This window comes from Mustela lutreola, chromosome 4, assembly GCF_030435805.1.
Source record: "Mustela lutreola isolate mMusLut2 chromosome 4, mMusLut2.pri, whole genome shotgun sequence".
Taxonomy (NCBI): domain Eukaryota; kingdom Metazoa; phylum Chordata; class Mammalia; order Carnivora; family Mustelidae; genus Mustela; species Mustela lutreola.
This window is the reverse complement of record NC_081293.1, coordinates 186,857,133-186,875,943: the sequence shown is the minus strand read 5'-3', so window position 1 is coordinate 186,875,943 and position 18,811 is coordinate 186,857,133. Positions and strand designations below refer to the sequence as shown.

The 18,811-nt window shown below is 43.7% G+C and overlaps 1 protein-coding gene across 4 annotated transcripts in view; it reads left to right on the top strand.

Moving 5' to 3' along the window:
* DGKI (diacylglycerol kinase iota) overlaps positions 1–18,811 on the top strand; it is a 436,523-nt gene that overhangs the window by 140,769 nt on the left and 276,943 nt on the right. For all 4 annotated transcript variants that reach the window (XM_059171955.1, XM_059171954.1, XM_059171956.1 and 1 more), the window contains exon 2: positions 13,544–13,652. In XM_059171955.1, the coding sequence (XP_059027938.1) occupies positions 13,544–13,652 (109 nt within the window). The remainder of the gene's footprint in view (positions 1–13,543; positions 13,653–18,811) is intronic.

Here is an 18,811-nt window from a genome sequence, read left to right as displayed (position 1 = left end):
ATTTAAAGCTTCTTTAATTTTCCTCAGTAATGTTTCCTAGCTTTTAGTCTAAGGTCTTATACAAACTTTATTAAATTTAGCTCTTAATAGTTCATGTTCTTGAATGCCATAATAGTATTGTGTTAATAGTATTTTGAAAATTTTATTTTTCAATCTGTAGTTGCTTATATATAGGACTACAGTTGAATTTTGTATATAGCTTTGTATAGACTTTACAGTATAAAACTGTAAAGTCACACATTAATTCTGATCGATTTTGTAGATCATTAGAGATTTTACATGGTCATACAATCTGAAAATGAAGATGGTTTTACTTTTCTATTCCCGGTCTCTGCTTTTTTCTCTTCTTTACTTAGTTTCTCTCTCTCTCCTCTTACTACACTGACTAGGACTTCCAGTACAATGTGGAACTGAACTGGTGTGAACAGACATCCTTGGTTTGTTTCAATTTAGGGGGAAATTGATCTTTAGCCATCATGTATGATGTTGGGTGAAGATTTTTTATTACATACGCTATATCACACGGAGGACATTTTTTTTTTCTCTCTCTGGCTTATTGAACGTTTTTATCATTATTTATTTTCTTTCTTTGTACATTTCTTTCCTCCCTCCCTCCCTCTCTTTCTCTCTCTCCGTCTCCTGCCCTCCTTTTCTGGCTGTTGGCCAGACCCTCTCTCCCTCCTTCCTTCTTCTTCTCTTCCTTCCCCCCTTCCTCTTTCTTCTTTCTTTTTCTTCCTTCCTTCCTCCCTCCCTCTTTCCCTCTCTTTCTCTTCCTTCCTTTCCTTCTCTTCCTTCCCTTCCTCTTTCTTCTTTCTTTCTTTCGCAAGTGGGCCTGCAACACATAGATGAATCATGAAGATCCGGGGAGTGATGAGTTAGTTGCTAGGGAGACAGGGAAATGAAAAGAAAAGGCCCACCTGCAGGCCAGACCGGATGGGATGGACAGAGGTCATACAATGATAATATAGACAGACTGAGCTGGATGAACAGACCTGATTTCTATTCCTGGCTTTGCCACCAGCTAGCTATTTGACCTCAAATAAGTCATTTTGCTGTCTACCTAGCACTCAGAGATACAGTGGAGAGCCAAGTTGAGCTCAGAATTTAGTAGAGTTGCAAATGTGACAAAAAGATTTGAAGAATAAGAAACGTGAGAACAGATTGATGTGCCTGGACTTCTAATGTCTGCTAAGGAGAAGGCTAAGAGTTGGGTGAGTTTATACTCACTCTGGTTTACTGCACCAAGACAACCATAAAGCTGTTCTCTGGTTTCTTGGTGTCCTGATATCCCTTTTCTGTAATACGACATGCTCCTGCTCTTGGTTTCTTTAGCTTTATTGTAGTTCTTGAGATTATAGTGGTTTTCCCCTAATTCTACCTTTAACAAGTTGTTTTATTAGAGTCTCGTTATTGGAACAATCAGAGGTGAATTCAGTTTTGTTTTTTTGTTTGTTTGTTTGCTTTGTTTTATTTTGTTTTTGCCAGGACCCTTCCCTGATACAAGTTGGCAGTGTCTTCTCAACATATAGGTATGCGCTGGGGTCTCTCTGTAAACCGAGCCATTATGCCTAGGGTTGACCTCAAAGTAGGTAAATAGGTCTCTGCTTCTAACCCCAACCTTCCACCCAGACCTCATTTATATTTACAATATTCTGGATTGTGCCTTAGGAAAATTGTTTTAACTGCTTTGAATGTCATTTGACTCCGTTCCTTTGGGTCATGCAAGTTTTTGCATTTTTATGAGTTCCTTTTGAGAACGCAGCTACTCTTATGAGAGACACATCCTAAACTCCCTTCAGTTGACAAAATTGTGTGGGGGGAGCTATTCACTGATACCACCAGTGAGGAAGATTGTAGTTGAGGCATTGTAGGTGCAGGGTAATGGAAATCGGAGGGGTAGGGGATGTGTTAGCATGGAAATGAAGCAGGAGGCTCTAATGTTAAATTCTTCGCGTTGATAGTTTTTTTGGGAAGAACCCTATGGAAATCCAAATCCCTTCCCCTAGAATTTCTGTGAATTCCCAGAGGGCTTATGTTCTTAAGGTTATTTCTGTTCTCAGGCCCATGCTTTTTCTAAATTTGTTCAGTTTTGGATTATCCTTCTATTCCAGTAGGCAACATCTATTCTGTATTCATTGACCTAGATGTAAAATTCAGCTGCTTCAAATTCCACATTCATAAAACTCCACTGCCTTTAAGACAAGGAGGAGACCTCCCTGAAGATTTAGGTGCAGGTGGAAAATATGGAGGAGGAGACGAAGAATACATTTCCATCACAGCATCCAGCAACTTCCACTTGAACGTTAGATGGTATTTTTAAAATGTCCTTCGGACACCCTGACACCGGGGCATTTTCAGTGGCCACTTTCAGTCCATTGCACACCCAGATCTTGTGCTATCTCTGGATCCTTCTCTTCTCTCTCTCCCTTTTATGGGGCATGCGGAGCGATGGAGCTTTGGAGCCAGACATCTGGGCTCCAGTCTTGGCCTTATTACTTATTTAGCTGTATAGCTTATATAAGCATTTTGACTGCTTAATGTCAGTTTTTCCATTAGCAAGATGGGCATGATAAAATTACCCATTTCCTAAGTTCGTCATGAGTATTAGAAGTGTGTAGTGGATGCTTGTTTTCCTGCCCACTTGCCTTCTCAGGACTGACGTGCTCCTCTTTCCAGCTTCTGGGAGCCTTGGCTGCCAATGGTCTATAGCTGTGCCCCTTCTTGGGCATGGCCCCTGTGTAAGACAATCTCTAGTCCATGGTTATGCTCTCCCAAGGGGCTGCCGATACCCAAAGACTGGTGGATGTGGAGTTGCAAGGTCTTGTCTCTGCTGGAAATTAGAACAGTTGGGGAGAGCTGTTCCAGCTCCAGAACCTCATGTTCAGTCAGCTACAGACTTTGTGGCAATTGCATCACAGGTCAGCTTCTCACTGCCAGTTCTGTTTCCCTCACCAACTCTCCAGTAAACCTGAACGCTTCTGTCTCAGAATCAGTTGCCAAGCTAAGACAAGATAGCTAGAATTGTGAAAATTAAAGAAGGTAGGGAATAAATTGTTATTATTATTATTTGGGGAGTGAGATCATTTATTTTAGGAGATTTTCTAGAATATTCCAGACATGCATGGAGCTATACAAGGAATTCTATATAATAACTTGAACCATAAGTAGTGAAAATAAAATCATCCCAAATTTTGACAATGGAAACATGGTTGACTTTTTAAAATTATTTAAGTTTATTATTTATTTAATTTATCTTACTAGAACATATTCTAAGTAGCCTGCTCCAATAGAAGTAGAACCTTGTTACTGAGTAACTGACTCTTACCTGATTCTTCTGGGCACTGTAATTTCATTGTCTCTGTATATTTGATTAATAATCCCAAACTGATGGAGGGGCTAGAGTTTATATCCCCATAAGATAAAAGAGGTTAACCTGTGAAAAACCAATGGGTTGTGATTTGGTAGACCACGAGAAAAGTTAATGCCACATAGGTTAAATTTTTATCGACCTGTAGAAAGATAACTAATTTCACATCTGATTTAGCAGTTATTTTATTTTGCATTTTTAAAACTTATTTAAATTCATGCATACATACAGCAATATTAATAATATAGTAATGTTAGCTTCAGGTGTACAATTAAGTGATTTAACACTTCCATACATTAGCCGGTGCTCATTAGAAGTGCTCTCTTTAACCCCCATCACCTGTTTTACCCATTGTCCCGCCCCCTCCCTCCTGGTAGCCATCAATTTGTTCTCTAGAGTTAAGAGTCTGTTTCTTGGTTTGCCTCTCTCTTTTTTCCCTTTGCTCATTTGCTTTATTTAACAATCTTTTTAGATATTTCTTTTCTATCATCAATCTCATTTCTTATACACACTTTGATTTTGCATTTGTCTTTGCTGCTGGCTACCTCAATGAGTTAAATAAAACTTCGTTAGTTGCTCACTATCTATTTGCATGAGAATGTCATTTTTAACGGTGGCTTTTCATAGGAATGTGTATCTGTTTAAATATTGCTAGTTTCTGAAAGGTAGCATTACGACAGGGAGGTACCCAAAGTCCCAGGGGGCAACTGGAAAAGAGAAGTCAACATTCTGAAGTTAGCCAAACCCTCTCATATGACATCCCAACTTTGGGTCTGGTTTGGAAGTACGCATACTCGTCAGGGTTGCTGTAATGAAGTACCACACGCTCCAGTGGCTCAGACAGTAGAAATGTGTTGTCTCCCAGTTTGGGAGAACACAAGTCTGAGATCAAGGGCCTGGCAGGGTTGGTTCCTTCTGGTGTCTGGAAGGAAGAATCTCTTTGGGGCTTCTCCCCTAGCAGCTGGTGGTTTGCTGGCAACCTTTGAACTTCCCTGGATTGTAGACACATCACCCTGGTCTCTGCCTTCATCTTCCCACAGTGTTCTCCTGTGTGTCCGTGTCCAATTTTCCCCTTTTTATAAAGATGTCGATCATGTTGGGTTAGGACCCAACCTCATGGCCTCATTTTGATTTGAATACCTCTGTCAAGACCCTATCTCCAAATAAGGTCACTGTTCAACCCATCACAGTCTGATTCTTTTTCTCCATTCCCAAGGCTTACTTTCTTCCCTCAGATACCTTAAGAAGAATGTCATTAACTCCCGATGGATCCAGTTGGGAAATCTCTTTCCTCGTTTTAAGATGAGGTTTATTGCCACATCTCACAACAAGTCCATGCTGGCGCTGCTGTAGGAATGTAGTTGTGATGAATGAGGCTTGGGAAATAAATCCTGTTTAACAGATGAGTTCACAAGTTCTCAGGGGCACTTAGCAGCCTGAGTGCTTTACAGATTCAACAGCAACCAAAGATGCCTTTTTTTTTTTTTTTGGTGTGGCTTTTGTTTTCACGAATACAATTAAATAAATAATTTTAATGGCATTTGGATAGTATTTTAAAAAACACATTGGTAAATTTGTCTGAGGGGAGAGTATGGTGCTTTTTAATTTTCCCTGGGCAGGTAGTCAGGTTGTGAGGGACGAATGATTCCTTTGGAAACCGTGGAATTATTTGTCATGAGGAGAAGAAGGACCTGCTGTTTGAATAACCGCTTTGAACTGTCTGACACAAAATGGAAGCTTGTTCAATGTTTATTGGATGAACAGAAGCGTCCGGGGAACTTGGAATATTTTACAAGAATCAAATAAAAAGCACATATTTATTCAGAGATTCATCATATACTTACCTTGGCCTAGACGCTGTGGGGCTGCCAGTGTATGTAGGAGAATAGTAATAGTAGTGAATATTTTCTGTGCTGCTTGTGTGCCAAGTGTCCTACACACTGTTTAAAAAAATTTGTCTTGGAGGGCGCCTGAGTGGCTCTGCCTTCGGCTCAGGTCATGATCTCAGGGTCCTGGGATCGAGTCCCGCATCGGGCTCTCTGCTCAGCAGGGAGCCTGCTTCCCTCACTTTCCTCTCTGCCTGCCTCTCTGCCTTTCTTGTGATCTCTGTCAAATAAATAAATAAAAATCTTTTAAAAAATAAAATAAAAATTGTCTCGGAGTTTAGCAATATTGTTCTTATTTGACATAAAAGGACACCAGGGCTAGAGAGTTCAAGCACCTCGACTGTATAGGTAGTGATTGGTAAGGTCAAGTGTGTTCTTAATCTGTACACTTGGATGCCTCCCAGATTGGCCTCTTTCTGGGAGAAGCTTCTGTTCTAGTCGTGGAGCTGGGACATTTATAACTGAGGCAGTTGGAAATTGGGCATAGTAAGAGTCTAGCCCTATTGTATGTCTTTTTGCTACATACCTGCGTGGTGTCAGCATTTCATAGTAGTGTGGGATTGTGTCATGGTTAAGTATGTGCAATGTGGATTTAGATGCCTGGATTCTATTCCCACTTCCACCTCTTCCTCTATGGGTGCTTTTGGACACATAGCTTAACTGTTCTGTGCTATCATTTTTTTAAATTATAAAATAGAGTATAATAAAAGTACCTCCCTCATTGTTGTGAAGGATATGTAAGATCTGTAAAATGATTCTGTACCTGGCAAAATGTACCTCCTGCTAGAATATAAGCATCCCAAAGGCAGCAATTTATGCCTGTTTTGTTCATTCATGAATCTTACACATCTAGAACGGTGCTTGGTATAAAACAGACATTCAGTAAATACATCGTTGAATGAATGAATATATTTCAATGTGTAAATGCCAGGGCTTAGTCACATTGGCAGATGTAATGAAGGAGTCACAAGAAATACCTGGGAAGCTTTTTTTTTTTTTTAATTATGTTATGTTAGTCACTGTACTGTACATCAATAGTTTTTGATGGTGTGTTCCATGACTCATTGTTTGCATATGATACCCAGTGCTCCATGCAGTCCGTGCTTTTCAATAGACTGATGTCAAGCTCTGCTACAGGTTGGGCACCCCTCTCAAAGAATCACTGTGAAAGTAACAGCTAAAAACGTAAATACAGGAGTACCATGTTGAAGCATCAACACAGGAAGCAATTTTTTGAATGACTTACAACCCGTAGGAAGCGGAAAACATCCTTTGTTTCAATAATTACGTTCTCAAAAATTTCAGTGCACATTAAAATGGTCAAAAACTACTTTGCGTTAGTGTGTAATACGGATTAGGATTTAGGCTCAAATCATCACACAAGGTTTGTTCTCCTAAATAAATCACTAGTGGGATATTTGGAGTTTGTGTGGGGCTTCGGACAGTTCTTGTTTGTTTGTTTTTTGTTTTTCCAATCTTGTGGACTGCTTAACATTGCAGGCAGCTCTCTAGATCAACCAAGGAGCATTGTAGGCTGCTTTGAATATAAACAAAATTATTAACAAAATAGCATATATGGGGGAAAGCACACCAACCCATACACAGTGATGAAGATCCCTCTTGAGGCACTTGGGGACCTAAACCAAGGTACGGAGTACCTGTCTAGACAGCCGCTTCTTTTTGTAAACCGGGACGAGTTCACCAATCTCTACGTCAGTTGCTTCTCTTAGCTAAGGGCAACTTTTTTCTTTTTTTAAGGTTTATTTATTTATTCAGGAGAGACAGAGATAGTGAGAAGAGAGCATGAGTGGGATGGAGAGGGAGAAGCAGGCTCCCACTGAGGAGGGAGACTGACATGGGGCTTGATCCCAGGACTCTGGGACCATGACTTGAGCCAAAGGTAGACGCTTAACTGACTGAGCCACCCAGTTGCCCCTAAGGAAAGTTTTGTTTCCTTTGGTGCTTGCTTCTCTGCTCAGCAGGTGGGGTCCTAATTCTATGCTATTCATAGAATCACCCAGAAAGGGAGTTGGCAGATGGCGATGGACTGCATATAGGAACCTTATTAATGTGGAATCAGGGTGGAACCAGAGCAAATTGAGAGGAAATTGCAAATCGGATAATTAGAGGGTATCCTGGCTAAATAACCACTTACATGTTTTCCCATAAATTTTTTAAAATTCTCTTGTAAAGAGTATATGCTACATATTTATTTCAATAAATATGTTATAGAAATATTAACACTATCCTATGCCCTTTACAAATGTCACAGCAATAGGATTTTATTTTACGTTGATCACAAAGCCGTTTTTATGTCTCTCAGGCTTCTTAATCCTGAATTCTACCTCTTTTGCCTTTTTCTTTAAAGAGCTGCTTTGAAGAATTTCTGGCCCTCTCTGCAAAGTATATCACCGAAATGCACAGCCTGGCATATCATTCAAATCTTCCTAAATCAGATTTCTCAACCCTTGATCTAATCAGCAAGCTGTTTTGCTTAGCTTTTTGGTCAAGTTCATTCATTAACTCAGAAAGCATTTATTGAATATTTGCTGTGTCTACCCCGGGGCCAGAATATAATAAGATTAGGGGATGAATTGAGCCCTGTCCTTTAGCAGTTTGTAGTCTTACTGAATGAAGTGGAGGAAATAATAGAATGCTATTTAAAATATAAGATGGTTTTTATACTTTAAATATGTTTGAGGCTTTTCATGGCAGGTAATTGACATTAACCATGACTTTGTACGCCTAAAACTGCATTATAGAATATTTTCTTTTCGTATCTGCTTCCCAGTTAATACCACAGTTGTCCTTTTCCAAGATTCTTTTGCCATCATAGCCATCACAACAAAGTATTGTTGTAAAATTGATAGGAAGGACCACCGCCATCTCACTGTCTGATTATAGGTTTGGGAGGATTCTGGGCGGGTGGGAAAAAACGTGAAGTTGAAACCCCATCGATTTTTTTTTTTTTACACTGAACCATACTGTAACGTAAAGCCCCTGCCAACTCAGCACACCCCAGATTTGACCACTTCGAAATGTCATCTTCTACAACCAAGATGAACCCACATAGAGAAATAGCTTACACTCATTTTATTTGAGGTCCGAAAGAATTCAGTTGCTTTCTTATTTTGGAATGTAAAGTGTATGCATATATGAACTCTTGGAGAGAAGAATGTTCTCACACGGCTGTTGAGAAAGAGGAAAAAGCTGTCATCAGAAGTCGCCCCCTGCCTCGCTGTAGTACCTCTGATGAAGTTTTAGAACATCGGGAGGTTCAGGGGTGGGGTCCAGAGCTGAGGACCAAGAAAGAATTCTTGGTTTTATTAAAGATTTATTTATTTATTTATTTGATAGCTAGAGATCACAACTAGGCAGAGAGAGAGAGAGAGAGAGGAGGAAGCAGGCTCCCCGCTGAGCAGAGAGCCCAATGCGGGACTCAATCCCAGGACCCTAAGATCATGACCTGAGCCGAAGGCAAAGGCTTTAACCCACTGAGCCACCCAGGTGCCCCAAAAGAATTCTTTTTTTTTTTTTTTTAATTTCTTTTTAAATTTTCTTTTCAGTGTTCCAGAATACATTGTTGATGCACCACACCCAGTGCTCCATGCAATAAGTGCCCTCCACAATACCCACCACCAGGCTCACCTAACCCCCCACACCTTTCTCCCCTCCCAAACCCTCAGTTTGTTTATCAGATTCCACCGTCTCTCATGGTTTGTCTCCCCCCCTCTGATTTCCCCCAACTCACTTCCTCTGAGCCATCATCTTTGGTGCAAAACGGTGGTGGTTTATTAAAGTTCAAGGACAGGACCTGTGGCAGAAAGAGCTGCTGCCCTAGGGTTTTGAGGGGTGGCAGGTTATATAGCAAGGGGTTGGGAGAAAAGGTTTCAATAGAACTTTTATATGCTAAAGAGGACCTACAAGAATAAGGTAGTTTTTCCCCTCTGGCAAGGTATTTCACATAGGATGGGAGATTCCTGGAAGAATGTCACGCGTGTCCCCCCCTGGAGTGGGGAGAGGGGGAAGGTTGCAGAGTGTCAGCTTCCGTTGTCTCCTCAGCCAGCCTTCTGTTCCTCCTCACCTACGAATCTTTCTCCTGTTCTCCTTCTAATGTAATAACCTCTTGGGAGGCCCATTTGCAGCTAAAATCCAGGACCGCTCTGATGGTTCTTCCTTCTCTTCCTCCTCATAAGTGTTCATGCGTGTCGTACGTATACAATTGTCCTCTAGTCATGGTACAGGAAACCGCCCTTATTATCGACAACCGGGGATCAGTAGGCAGCGAGAAGCCTTACGTACTCGTTTCTGTTCTCGGGCTGGGCAAGAGTGCCAATGGACTCTGCTTTCCTTGCCGAGCTGAGTCATGGTTGGGGGTTTGTGGGTCTGTTCCCTTACTGCCACCGTGCTCTTCTGGAGACACATTGAGCCCTCCCATCCTAATCTGGTTATTTCAGCAATGTGTCCCTCCTGGCAGTTTTCATTAGGAACCCAGGGGTTGGTGGTCAGAGTCTCCAACTTTTAGTCCGGTCAAGTCATTTGTCCCGTGGTGTCCACTGTGCCCACAGAATTGTGTTCCCTCCCTTCTTTTTCATTCTGATCACAGCTCTCTGTGGCTGTTCATGAAAAGATGAAGAACTTGTCTTTTTCCTCATTTACTCAAGATTTAAGTATTCTTCAGCTCTTTCAAGGCCTTGTGCTCAGGCACTGTTTGTTACCTTAAGGAACCAAAGGTGGGACCTGTAGATTCTGACTCCGCGGAGATCCGATTTTCTTGTGATGAAAGCTGTGACTTGGAATCACATACAGCCTCCTTCAAAGCCAGAGCAAAGTCCCAAAGAAAAACGTTACACAGTTTCTTGAACTCGGGTCAAGAAAAATGCATGGGCCACGAAAGAGCACCATATAAGAATCTTCCAGTGTTCTTTCCTTATTGCTCAGTGGAACGGAACATACTTTGGGTGAAGGCCTGCGACATTGTGATTTATAAGCAATATATATCTGGTCGTCCAAATGACCAAAATATATTTCTCATACTTACTTGGTCTTCATCCACAGACCTCTGCTCACAACTCCTGAAGCCTGTGATAAGGGTGGAAGAGTTTTTCATTATGTTAATGAAGGTGGCTTTGTACCCCACCCAAGGGTGGGGGCTATTTTCCCTGAGGACTAATTTTGTGATGGGAGGGTTGGAACTTTCTGTCCCAATCCCCTTTCCCTCGGGGGTGGGGGTGGGGGGGTGGGGGGGAGAGAAAGAGGCTGAAGGTTCAGAACATCAGTAGCCAATGGCCAATGATTTAAGCATTCTTGCATATATAATAAAGCCTCCCTAAAACCCCAGAAGAGTGGAGTTCAGAGACTTTCAGTGAGCAGGTGGAGGTTCTGGAAGAGGGAGGCCCCTGGAGAGGGGATGGAAGCCCCACACCCCTTCCCCATACGTCACCCTCTGTATCCCTTCAGCTGACTGTGGATTCCTGTCCTTCATCCTCTGCTTTAGGAAATGGATAAACGTTAAGTAAGTGTTCCTGTCAGTTTGGTGAGCCACTTTAACAAATGAATCAAACCTAAGGAGGAGGTCATTGGAACCTCCCATCTGGAGCTGGTGGACCAGAAGCCCAGGTAACAGCCTGGGGCTTGTGACTGAGATCTGAAGTGGGGGTGGGGAGAGGTCCTGTAGGACTGAACCCTAGACCTGTGGAATCCCATGTTAGCTCTGCATAGAGAGTGTCAGAATTAAGTTGAATTCTGGGACTTCATGACCCTGCTGGTGTCTGAGAATTGCTTGATGTTGAGGGAACCTTCCAACTTTGGAATTGGCTCTGGGAACCCAAAAGAGTCAGTGTTGGTGAAGGGGCCAAACTGGATGTTGTTAATTATTTGCCTTGAGGAAAGCGAGGATTGTGTCAGCAGAATGTCTTCATTAAAGGTCTACACACTTGTAACGACTCTTTGGGGAATTACATAAAGCAAGTACATTGTGTGTCACCCAGTGGGAGCTTCGGAAAGTAGGCTACTGGCAAGTTTGATGGGATCACTTTCAACTACTAAAGACCTTGACGTTATTTCTAAGACTTCCCGTGTGGGAATATAAGAGAGGGGGAGAAAGGGGCGGGGCACTTGCTGAGCTCTTAGACACACTTGGCCATTGATCAGTGGCTGCACGATCTTGGATTCTTTTTTGGTTTCTACCCAACCTTTCTGTGGGTTTTGAGGCTACTGTTGATCTTGGTCAATTACAAATTCCATTTCTGGGTGGAGTTTGCAGAGATCAGGGAACAGAACAGAGAGACCACCTGCAAACTTTAGATTCTAAGGGAGCTTTTACATTCTGCTGTCAGGCCTCCCGCTTTCCCCAGCAAGTTCCTTTCCTTTCCCGGGCTCAGTCATGACGGGATTCACTGTACATCTGGCTGTTGCCGCCATCCTTTTGCCCCCGTCTACCTGTCCGCAGCCTTGTTCCTCTGTATAGTGAGATGCCTGAAGAAATCTGAGGATCTGGGCCTCCCTGGGAACCCTGTTTGTCTGCAGGTCCTGTGTCCGAGACGGCAGATTCCACTGCAGCGTTCGCATCCTCTGAGATAGGGTGCTGAGAACTAATGGGGATAAAGTGCATAATGAGGTTGCTGATGCTTTCCTTTGGGGCTCCCCTGCTTTGATGGGCCTGGGTAAGTTAGGGCTCCCCACTTGCCCAAACGTGTTTGCTCTTGCCAACCTAAATAAAGAGGAAACTAAGGCAAGCTTGAATTACCGGAAATTGACTTTATTCGAGAATAGCATGGGAGTTGCTGTTCAGGACACAAAAACTGTAGCAAACCGTGGGAAAGTTCGTTAACAATTTGGGGTGGGCTGTTTTTATGGCCAGGAGTGCAAAGAGCAGGGTATCTAGCCTGAGTCCAAGCAGCAGGTTCAGTGGCTTGAGGATGGGGAGACAATCTCGGTGGATGTTCACTGGTTGAGAGAGAGTTTTCCAGTCATCTGCAAATTAGGCATTAACCTGAAATCCATCTCTAAGTTCTTAGATTTTGCTTTCCTGAGGGTGCATATGGGAGATTCTCCATCTCATAGCCTCTTTAAAGTCTTTCCATACACTCATGGAGCGGCTTGAAAACTTTAGCTCATAGAAGGAGGCATGCGTCAATGCAGATTTCTGTGCCTTGGCCTCAGACCTACACAGGGCTCATCCACAGGGTCACAAGACCCACCTGATTCTGGTTCACATGATTCTCAAAGCACACATGGACATCCCTGTAGAGTTGGAAAACCCCTCTCCTTTCCAGGGAGCCCCTAGTTAATTCATGAATCACCATTGATGTTGAAGCTTGAGACCCCGTCTGGCATTTTTCATGGAGTGATGCAGCGATTGAACTTAACACGATTAATGACGGCATCACAAGATCTCCCTACTTTCTTCCTGATCTTGCTGTTCTTATTCTGTCCACCAGGCTCTCATCTCCCTTCCTGTCCCTTCACCCTGTCCTCGTCGTATTTGCCTGCTGAAGCAACTCCTCTCATTTCTTATCTTTGCAGACCAAGGTCAGGGCTGACTTTCTCAACCTCTCCGATTCATTCCCCCCTCTTTCTGACCTGCGTTCTGTTGTATTCCAGGTGCCAAACCGAATCGAAGCCCCACGTTCTGGTTCTCTCTTTCTGTGGGCCTCGGTAAGATCGCGGCCTCTCTGCATGGGCCTTGTCTTGGCCGCTACCAATCAGTCTTTTCCCATTTGGAACTTCAAACTTTCTGCGGGAGTCCTCTGCAAGGAGGAGGGAGGACGTTCTTGGCAGGAGCAAGACTGGTGCTGCGCCCGCTTGGAGAGCACTTTGCGGGGAGATGGAGGGATTTCCACAGAGGACCCCACCAGCCCACTTTTCTTGCCTTTAGCCTCCGACAGCTTTAAAATTGTCCAAGTATTATGACCACCCGGGCCCTCGGTCTTTTTTTTTTTTCTTTTTGGTAAACAGACCTGCGTTCTGCCCTGTACCCTGAATAGGGGCTTATATTTTAATTTCTATCTCTGAAGCAGTGCTACCCCCAAAGGGGTCCCCTCAACCTCCCTGTCTTTTGAGACCTGTGCCTCCCCCCCACCCCCACCCCCCGCCTTGGTCATGTACTTCAGAGGCATAGATTCTAATACATTTGCAAAGGGTTTTGCATGCGGAAGACTAACGCAGGTATTGTTTTTACCCTGGGGAAATTTTTTAGTATGTATGACCTTCTGATGTTGGTTTTTCTTTGTGTGTTTTTTTTTTTTGTTTGTTTGTTTGTTTTCTTTTGTTTTCCTTCTGGCTGCAGGAAAGCCATCTCCCGGGCAGGCCTACAGCACCTGGTTCCCGCACATGCCCTCAGCCTCCCCGTGGCAAACGGCCCGGCGAAGGAGCCCAGAGCGACTCTGGACTGGAGCGTAGGTGTTGGCTTCTTCATTTCAACGTCATTCACTTGCATGTGTGTCTCTCATTGTCAGGATCCCTGTGGCTACAGCGCAAGACTTACTCATTTCCAATTTTGCTCACTGACCCATCTTCAGACGCCTAAGCCATAGTTCCTTTCTCAAACCTCCAGGAACATAGCTCCTGTGTATGAAATGGGATGTGTTTCAGACTAAAATAAAAATGCCATGAATCACTGGAGGCACTGCTGCCTGGGTTTGCAGCTGTGAGATCGGAAGTAGCTCTGGGCACATGCTTTATTGTTCTTGCCCACTTGACGATGAGTAGAGCCTACCCTTAGCAACTTTGTGTCATCTAAGCTTAGTCTCCTCAGCTCAGACTGCTTTCTTTTCCTTTTAGAAGCTTGTTTGTTTGTTTGTTTGTTTGTTTTTCCCTGACAGGAAATAATTTCATTTTACATTTTAGGGACTTCGTGCCCTCTCATCTGATATATTTCTGTCTCCAATACAACGGTAGATGGGTCTGGCATCAGTGGGTTGGGTATCGTCACCAATTTTAACCAAAAGACATCCACAGAAACTTGAACTGAAGATTGCATTCTGAACTTCTTAAATTAATCAGAATCCACTTATGAGGGTCTTGGTCCAAGGCTCTTGGTCCAAGAACCAAGTCAGGTTCTTGGTCAAAGGCATCAATCACTGTGGACTGAAAGACTTTGTCCCTTCCTGGGGGAAGGAACTTAGGGAGCAGCACGAAGGTAGAGGAGGGCTTCCCTATAATTCTCCGCTCTGGTCCAGAGGGTGGTTCTGGTTCAGCATTGGTAGTTGAGCTGAATAGTGGGGATAATCCATGGTCTCCCGCATGAAAGAGAAAGCAGGGTGGGAAAAGAGGGTTTTTTTTTTTTCTTTTTTTTTAATTAAAATATTTTTTTAGCCCATAAGTCATGACTTAATGTCCTTTTATAGTAAAACAATTCTTCCCCTCTCCCAAGCACACACTTAGTGACATTCTTACTTGACATTCCGGACCCATGCCATGGTATGCTGCCTACCTTCATGAAGCACCTGGCAGAAGACTGGGCTTAGCTGGGATGCAGCTTCTTCCTCGATGAGAGGCTTGAGAGTGCTGTGGTAGGCCCCGCACGTGCTGCACTGGTGCTCAGGAAGAAAGAGCTCCCTTCTTGGCCTTCCCCTTGATTCCAGGACTGTTCCTTGATGAACTCTTAAACCGTAATGGAAAGTAGAATCTATCCACGCCAGTGTTTATATAATTAAAAAGAATTAAATGTATAAACAAGCGGATAAATAAGATCAAAGAGAGACATTTGGGGTCCAGTGATGAGAATGATGCAACTCAGGGACCCAAACTGGTGAATTTAATGTTTGTGATGCCAAAACAGTCCTCTGACCTAAAGTAGTAGGACCCTAATGAGGGAGAATTTATTTACTTATTTATTTTTAAAAAAGATTTTATTTATTTATTTGACAGAGAGAAATCACAAGTAGTCGGAGAGGCAGGCAGAGAGAGATAGGGAAGCAGGCTCCCTGCTGAGCAGAGAGCCCGATGCAGGACTCGATCCCAGGACCCTGAGATCATGACCTGAGCCGAAGGCAGTGGCTTAACCCACTGAGCCACCCAGGCGCCCCGATGAGGGAGAATTTAAATCGTTGACATAGAAAAAGTCATTAAATCCTTTTGTTCCTTGTGTGATATTAGTCAAGTCCCTTGATTTCTTTCAGTCTGAGTGTCCTCATCGATAGGGACAACTGTGGCCCCTCCCTAAGAGGGACTTCCTCGTTGTTATTAGAGTCAAATGTGGCAGTAAGTGTCAAAGGTCTTTGTAAACAGCGCAGCCTGCCGATTTATTTAATCAGAAAGAAAATTAGGGATGAATTCACTAATCCATCCCACATTTGAGTCCCTGCTTTGTGCTAGAGCCTGCCTTGGTTCCTTGGGATCCTGAGGGGAGGAAGATGGGGTTTCTGCCTTGAAGGAGCTTGGGAAGCAGTTGGAGACAAGAAGTCAACAGCAAGAACATAGGTGTCGACCCCTGGAATGGAGGGGCCCCGAGTCACAGAGCTCCAGGAAGGACGATCCACCACTGTTTGATGGTGGAAACAGTTATCAGAAATGGCTCTTAAAAAGAAGTGTCCTGTTTCAGCCAAAGCTTGGCAAGAAGGTATTATTTTCTGATTCCTGTAGAGATGTAGGCACTCTAATATTTCATCAGAATGGTATTTTGGGCTGGTGGTGGAAGGCTGTACTACATAGCAGGGGGAGAACAAGTGAGGACTAAGTTCTTTCTTCCTCCCTCTCCTTTGATTGTGGGCGCCCTGTCGCGGCGCCCCAGGGAAATGATGGCATGTCAGGAAGCGCTGTGGGGACGTTTCACAATGGAGGGAACACTGAGAGCCTCCTCTGAAGACGGTCCATCTGAGGGCATATTTGAAGATCTGACGTGCAAGGAACTATAAAGATATGACTCTGAAAAGAAAAATTAACTGTGGGTTGATACTGCTGTTAGTGAACCAAAGCCAAACAGTGACCAACACTACAGTTCCTTATTAGGACCATGTAAAACAGTGTTCTCAGAAGAGAGGAAGAAGCAGATGGCTAAAAACATTTTAGAGCACCCCCCGCACCCCGCCCCAGACTTACCCTTGCTTCAAAATTTTTGGCTTTTCCTAACAAATGGGCTTTTCGCCATTTTCATTTATGTCACCTTAGTTTGTTGGTCTGTACAAGCTGCTGAACCAGGGTTTTCTGTGTTCTGCTTCAAGGGTAAGCCCCTGGCTTACCAGCTTGACCACTGGCTTGACCAGCCTCTGCCATTCCCTCATCCCACCGCCCCGCCCGGCCCCCTGTGGAAGAACAGCAGGACTGCCTCTCCCCCTCCACCAGCCCACTCTCCTGGACTCAACGCATTGAAATGATCACTCTTCATTTATTCACACTTACTATTTACTGATCTTGGTTTGGAGCTTTTTATGTGTCTCCCAGTTGAGAGGGAGGGTTTGGGGGGGTGGAGGGTCATTTCAAAGGCCTCTAGGACTCTCACCCGCTGACTTATGTCACCCCCCACCCTGCATTTCAGCAGTGAAAAAAAACAGATACAGAGGCTCTTCATGGTGCATGTGAAGTTGTAAGACGAATCAGGGTAGAATTAAACGCTGGGATTAAAAGCTTAGTCCCTACATTTCTGATTATTGTAGAATCCCAAAGCAATCCTGTTTTGACTTCATGCAAAAGTCTTCAGAAAGGGGCGCAACATTTCCTAAGTATCTTTGTGCAAAGGACCTTGGGGAAGCAGCTGGCTAGTGGGGGTGCTGGGACACCGAAGGGTACTGATTTGGTGAGCCTAGACTCGGCACCTGTGTCCTTGGGCCAGGTGTATACTAGAGTAGGAGTCAGTTTGACGTGTTGGGTACGCAGACTTAATAATGCCCTTAAAAGTATTCATATTCTCATCGTCATATTCTCATTTCCCTACTTAGTGATGTGTATTATCTCTCTCTTATTTTTAGCTGTTCCTCAAAGTCCCGGAACTTCTCTCTTGCTGTGATTTACTCAAATAGTTATTATGACTTATCAGATTCTCCGTCTTCCTTGATCTCATTTTCTTGGTGACTCGTCAAGAACAGTCCCTCCTGTGTCCTGAGCAAATGCCTGTCCCTCCATGTACATCCCGGATGGAACCCTCAATGTTGATGTCCAAAGAGTGGCCTGATCAGTCTTTACCGTGGCACCTGAGGCTTCTAGTGACAATAGTAGACACAAGTGGCAATTGCTGTGTCCTATAGACATTTCCTCCCTTGCTCTGTGCCGGGTCATGTCCATCTTTTCAACTGAACCAGTCCTGTTTATCTTACCCATTTTTGCTTTATTTCCTCACAGTACCTCTCCCCATGGTTCACGGTCTTATAAACCTTAGAACCAAATTAGCGGTTTTTAGTTGTTCTCTTATTCTATGTCCTCAGCTGTATTTCAGGCTCCTTGAAGGGAGGGACAGTGTTTTCTGCTTGGTTTTTCTTCTTCACGATGGAGAGCACAGCATCACAGGCCTACCTGCTCTCTGGCTGCAGATGTCGGGGGACAAATTGAGTGCAGCTTTCTGTTCAATCAAGTGAGAAGGGGATATTTCACTGGGAGTTGACCAGCCTCAGGTAATCTCCAATTCCTGAAAGGATTGGTAGACAAAGAGTCCAAAGCTGCCTTTGGAAAATAAATGGGTTTCTGCTCTTTGAATCCCAGGTAACTCTTTTAACCTCTCTTTCCTAGTATGAAGCATTGTGTAAGTCTTAGAGCGCAGCCGCGGGCTGCCCTCTTCCTCCCCACTCTTCCCCTATTCACCTTCATGGTGACAACCTGCAGGAGCTGCTCCCATGGACACCAAGTCATGCATGCTGGGCAAGCCAGTTTTGGGGAAAACAGGCTAAGTTGCCAGAAAAGGAGTAATACTCAAAAAGGGAAAAAAAAAATTCCCATCTCCTGGGCTGGAATCCAGGTTTCCGGTTTAGGGTGAGTTAGCTCCTTCAGAAGTATGTCTGTTGTACAGATAATGTGTGTCTTCTCTTAAATGTCGCAGGCCTGATTCTATGGTGGAGACTTAATTTGTACTTAGAGATTTCTTCTCTCTTTTTAATATGATAGCAGGGGGCAAGGAGGTGGGTCTCACTCTGTCTCCACTGTTTTATAATTTGTTTTTGCCCCTTACACTGCCTAAAACAACTTTCAAAGCAGTGGTGGGAAAGCCATCCAGATCTTTCTTAAAGGGCATGTTGGTTTTAACGTCAATTTTAATTTCAGTTCATTTTTTTCCTCTCTCTTTGGAAAATTTCCGCCAATCCCGAGGGCTATGGAAAATAAGTTCAACACAAACAAAGCTGGATTTTAAATCCAGACCATATTTTCTTTTCTCTAGTTGACAATGCTAAGAAAAGAAGTGCTTTCTCCTAGGTATGTAGAAACATAACACAGTTACACACCACCCTACCACTTGGTTCAGGGACAAGATTACGCGGACAGTCTTCACGCGGGATTGGTTTAAACTGGGTTAGGAAACTAGGTCGTCTTATCTTTAGAAACGTTGAATGAAGCGCCAGGAGAAGGCAGGTGTGTATGGTTGCGTGCGGAAGCATGTTCTCATTTCAGTCTTCTGTCAGGGGGCAGGTCC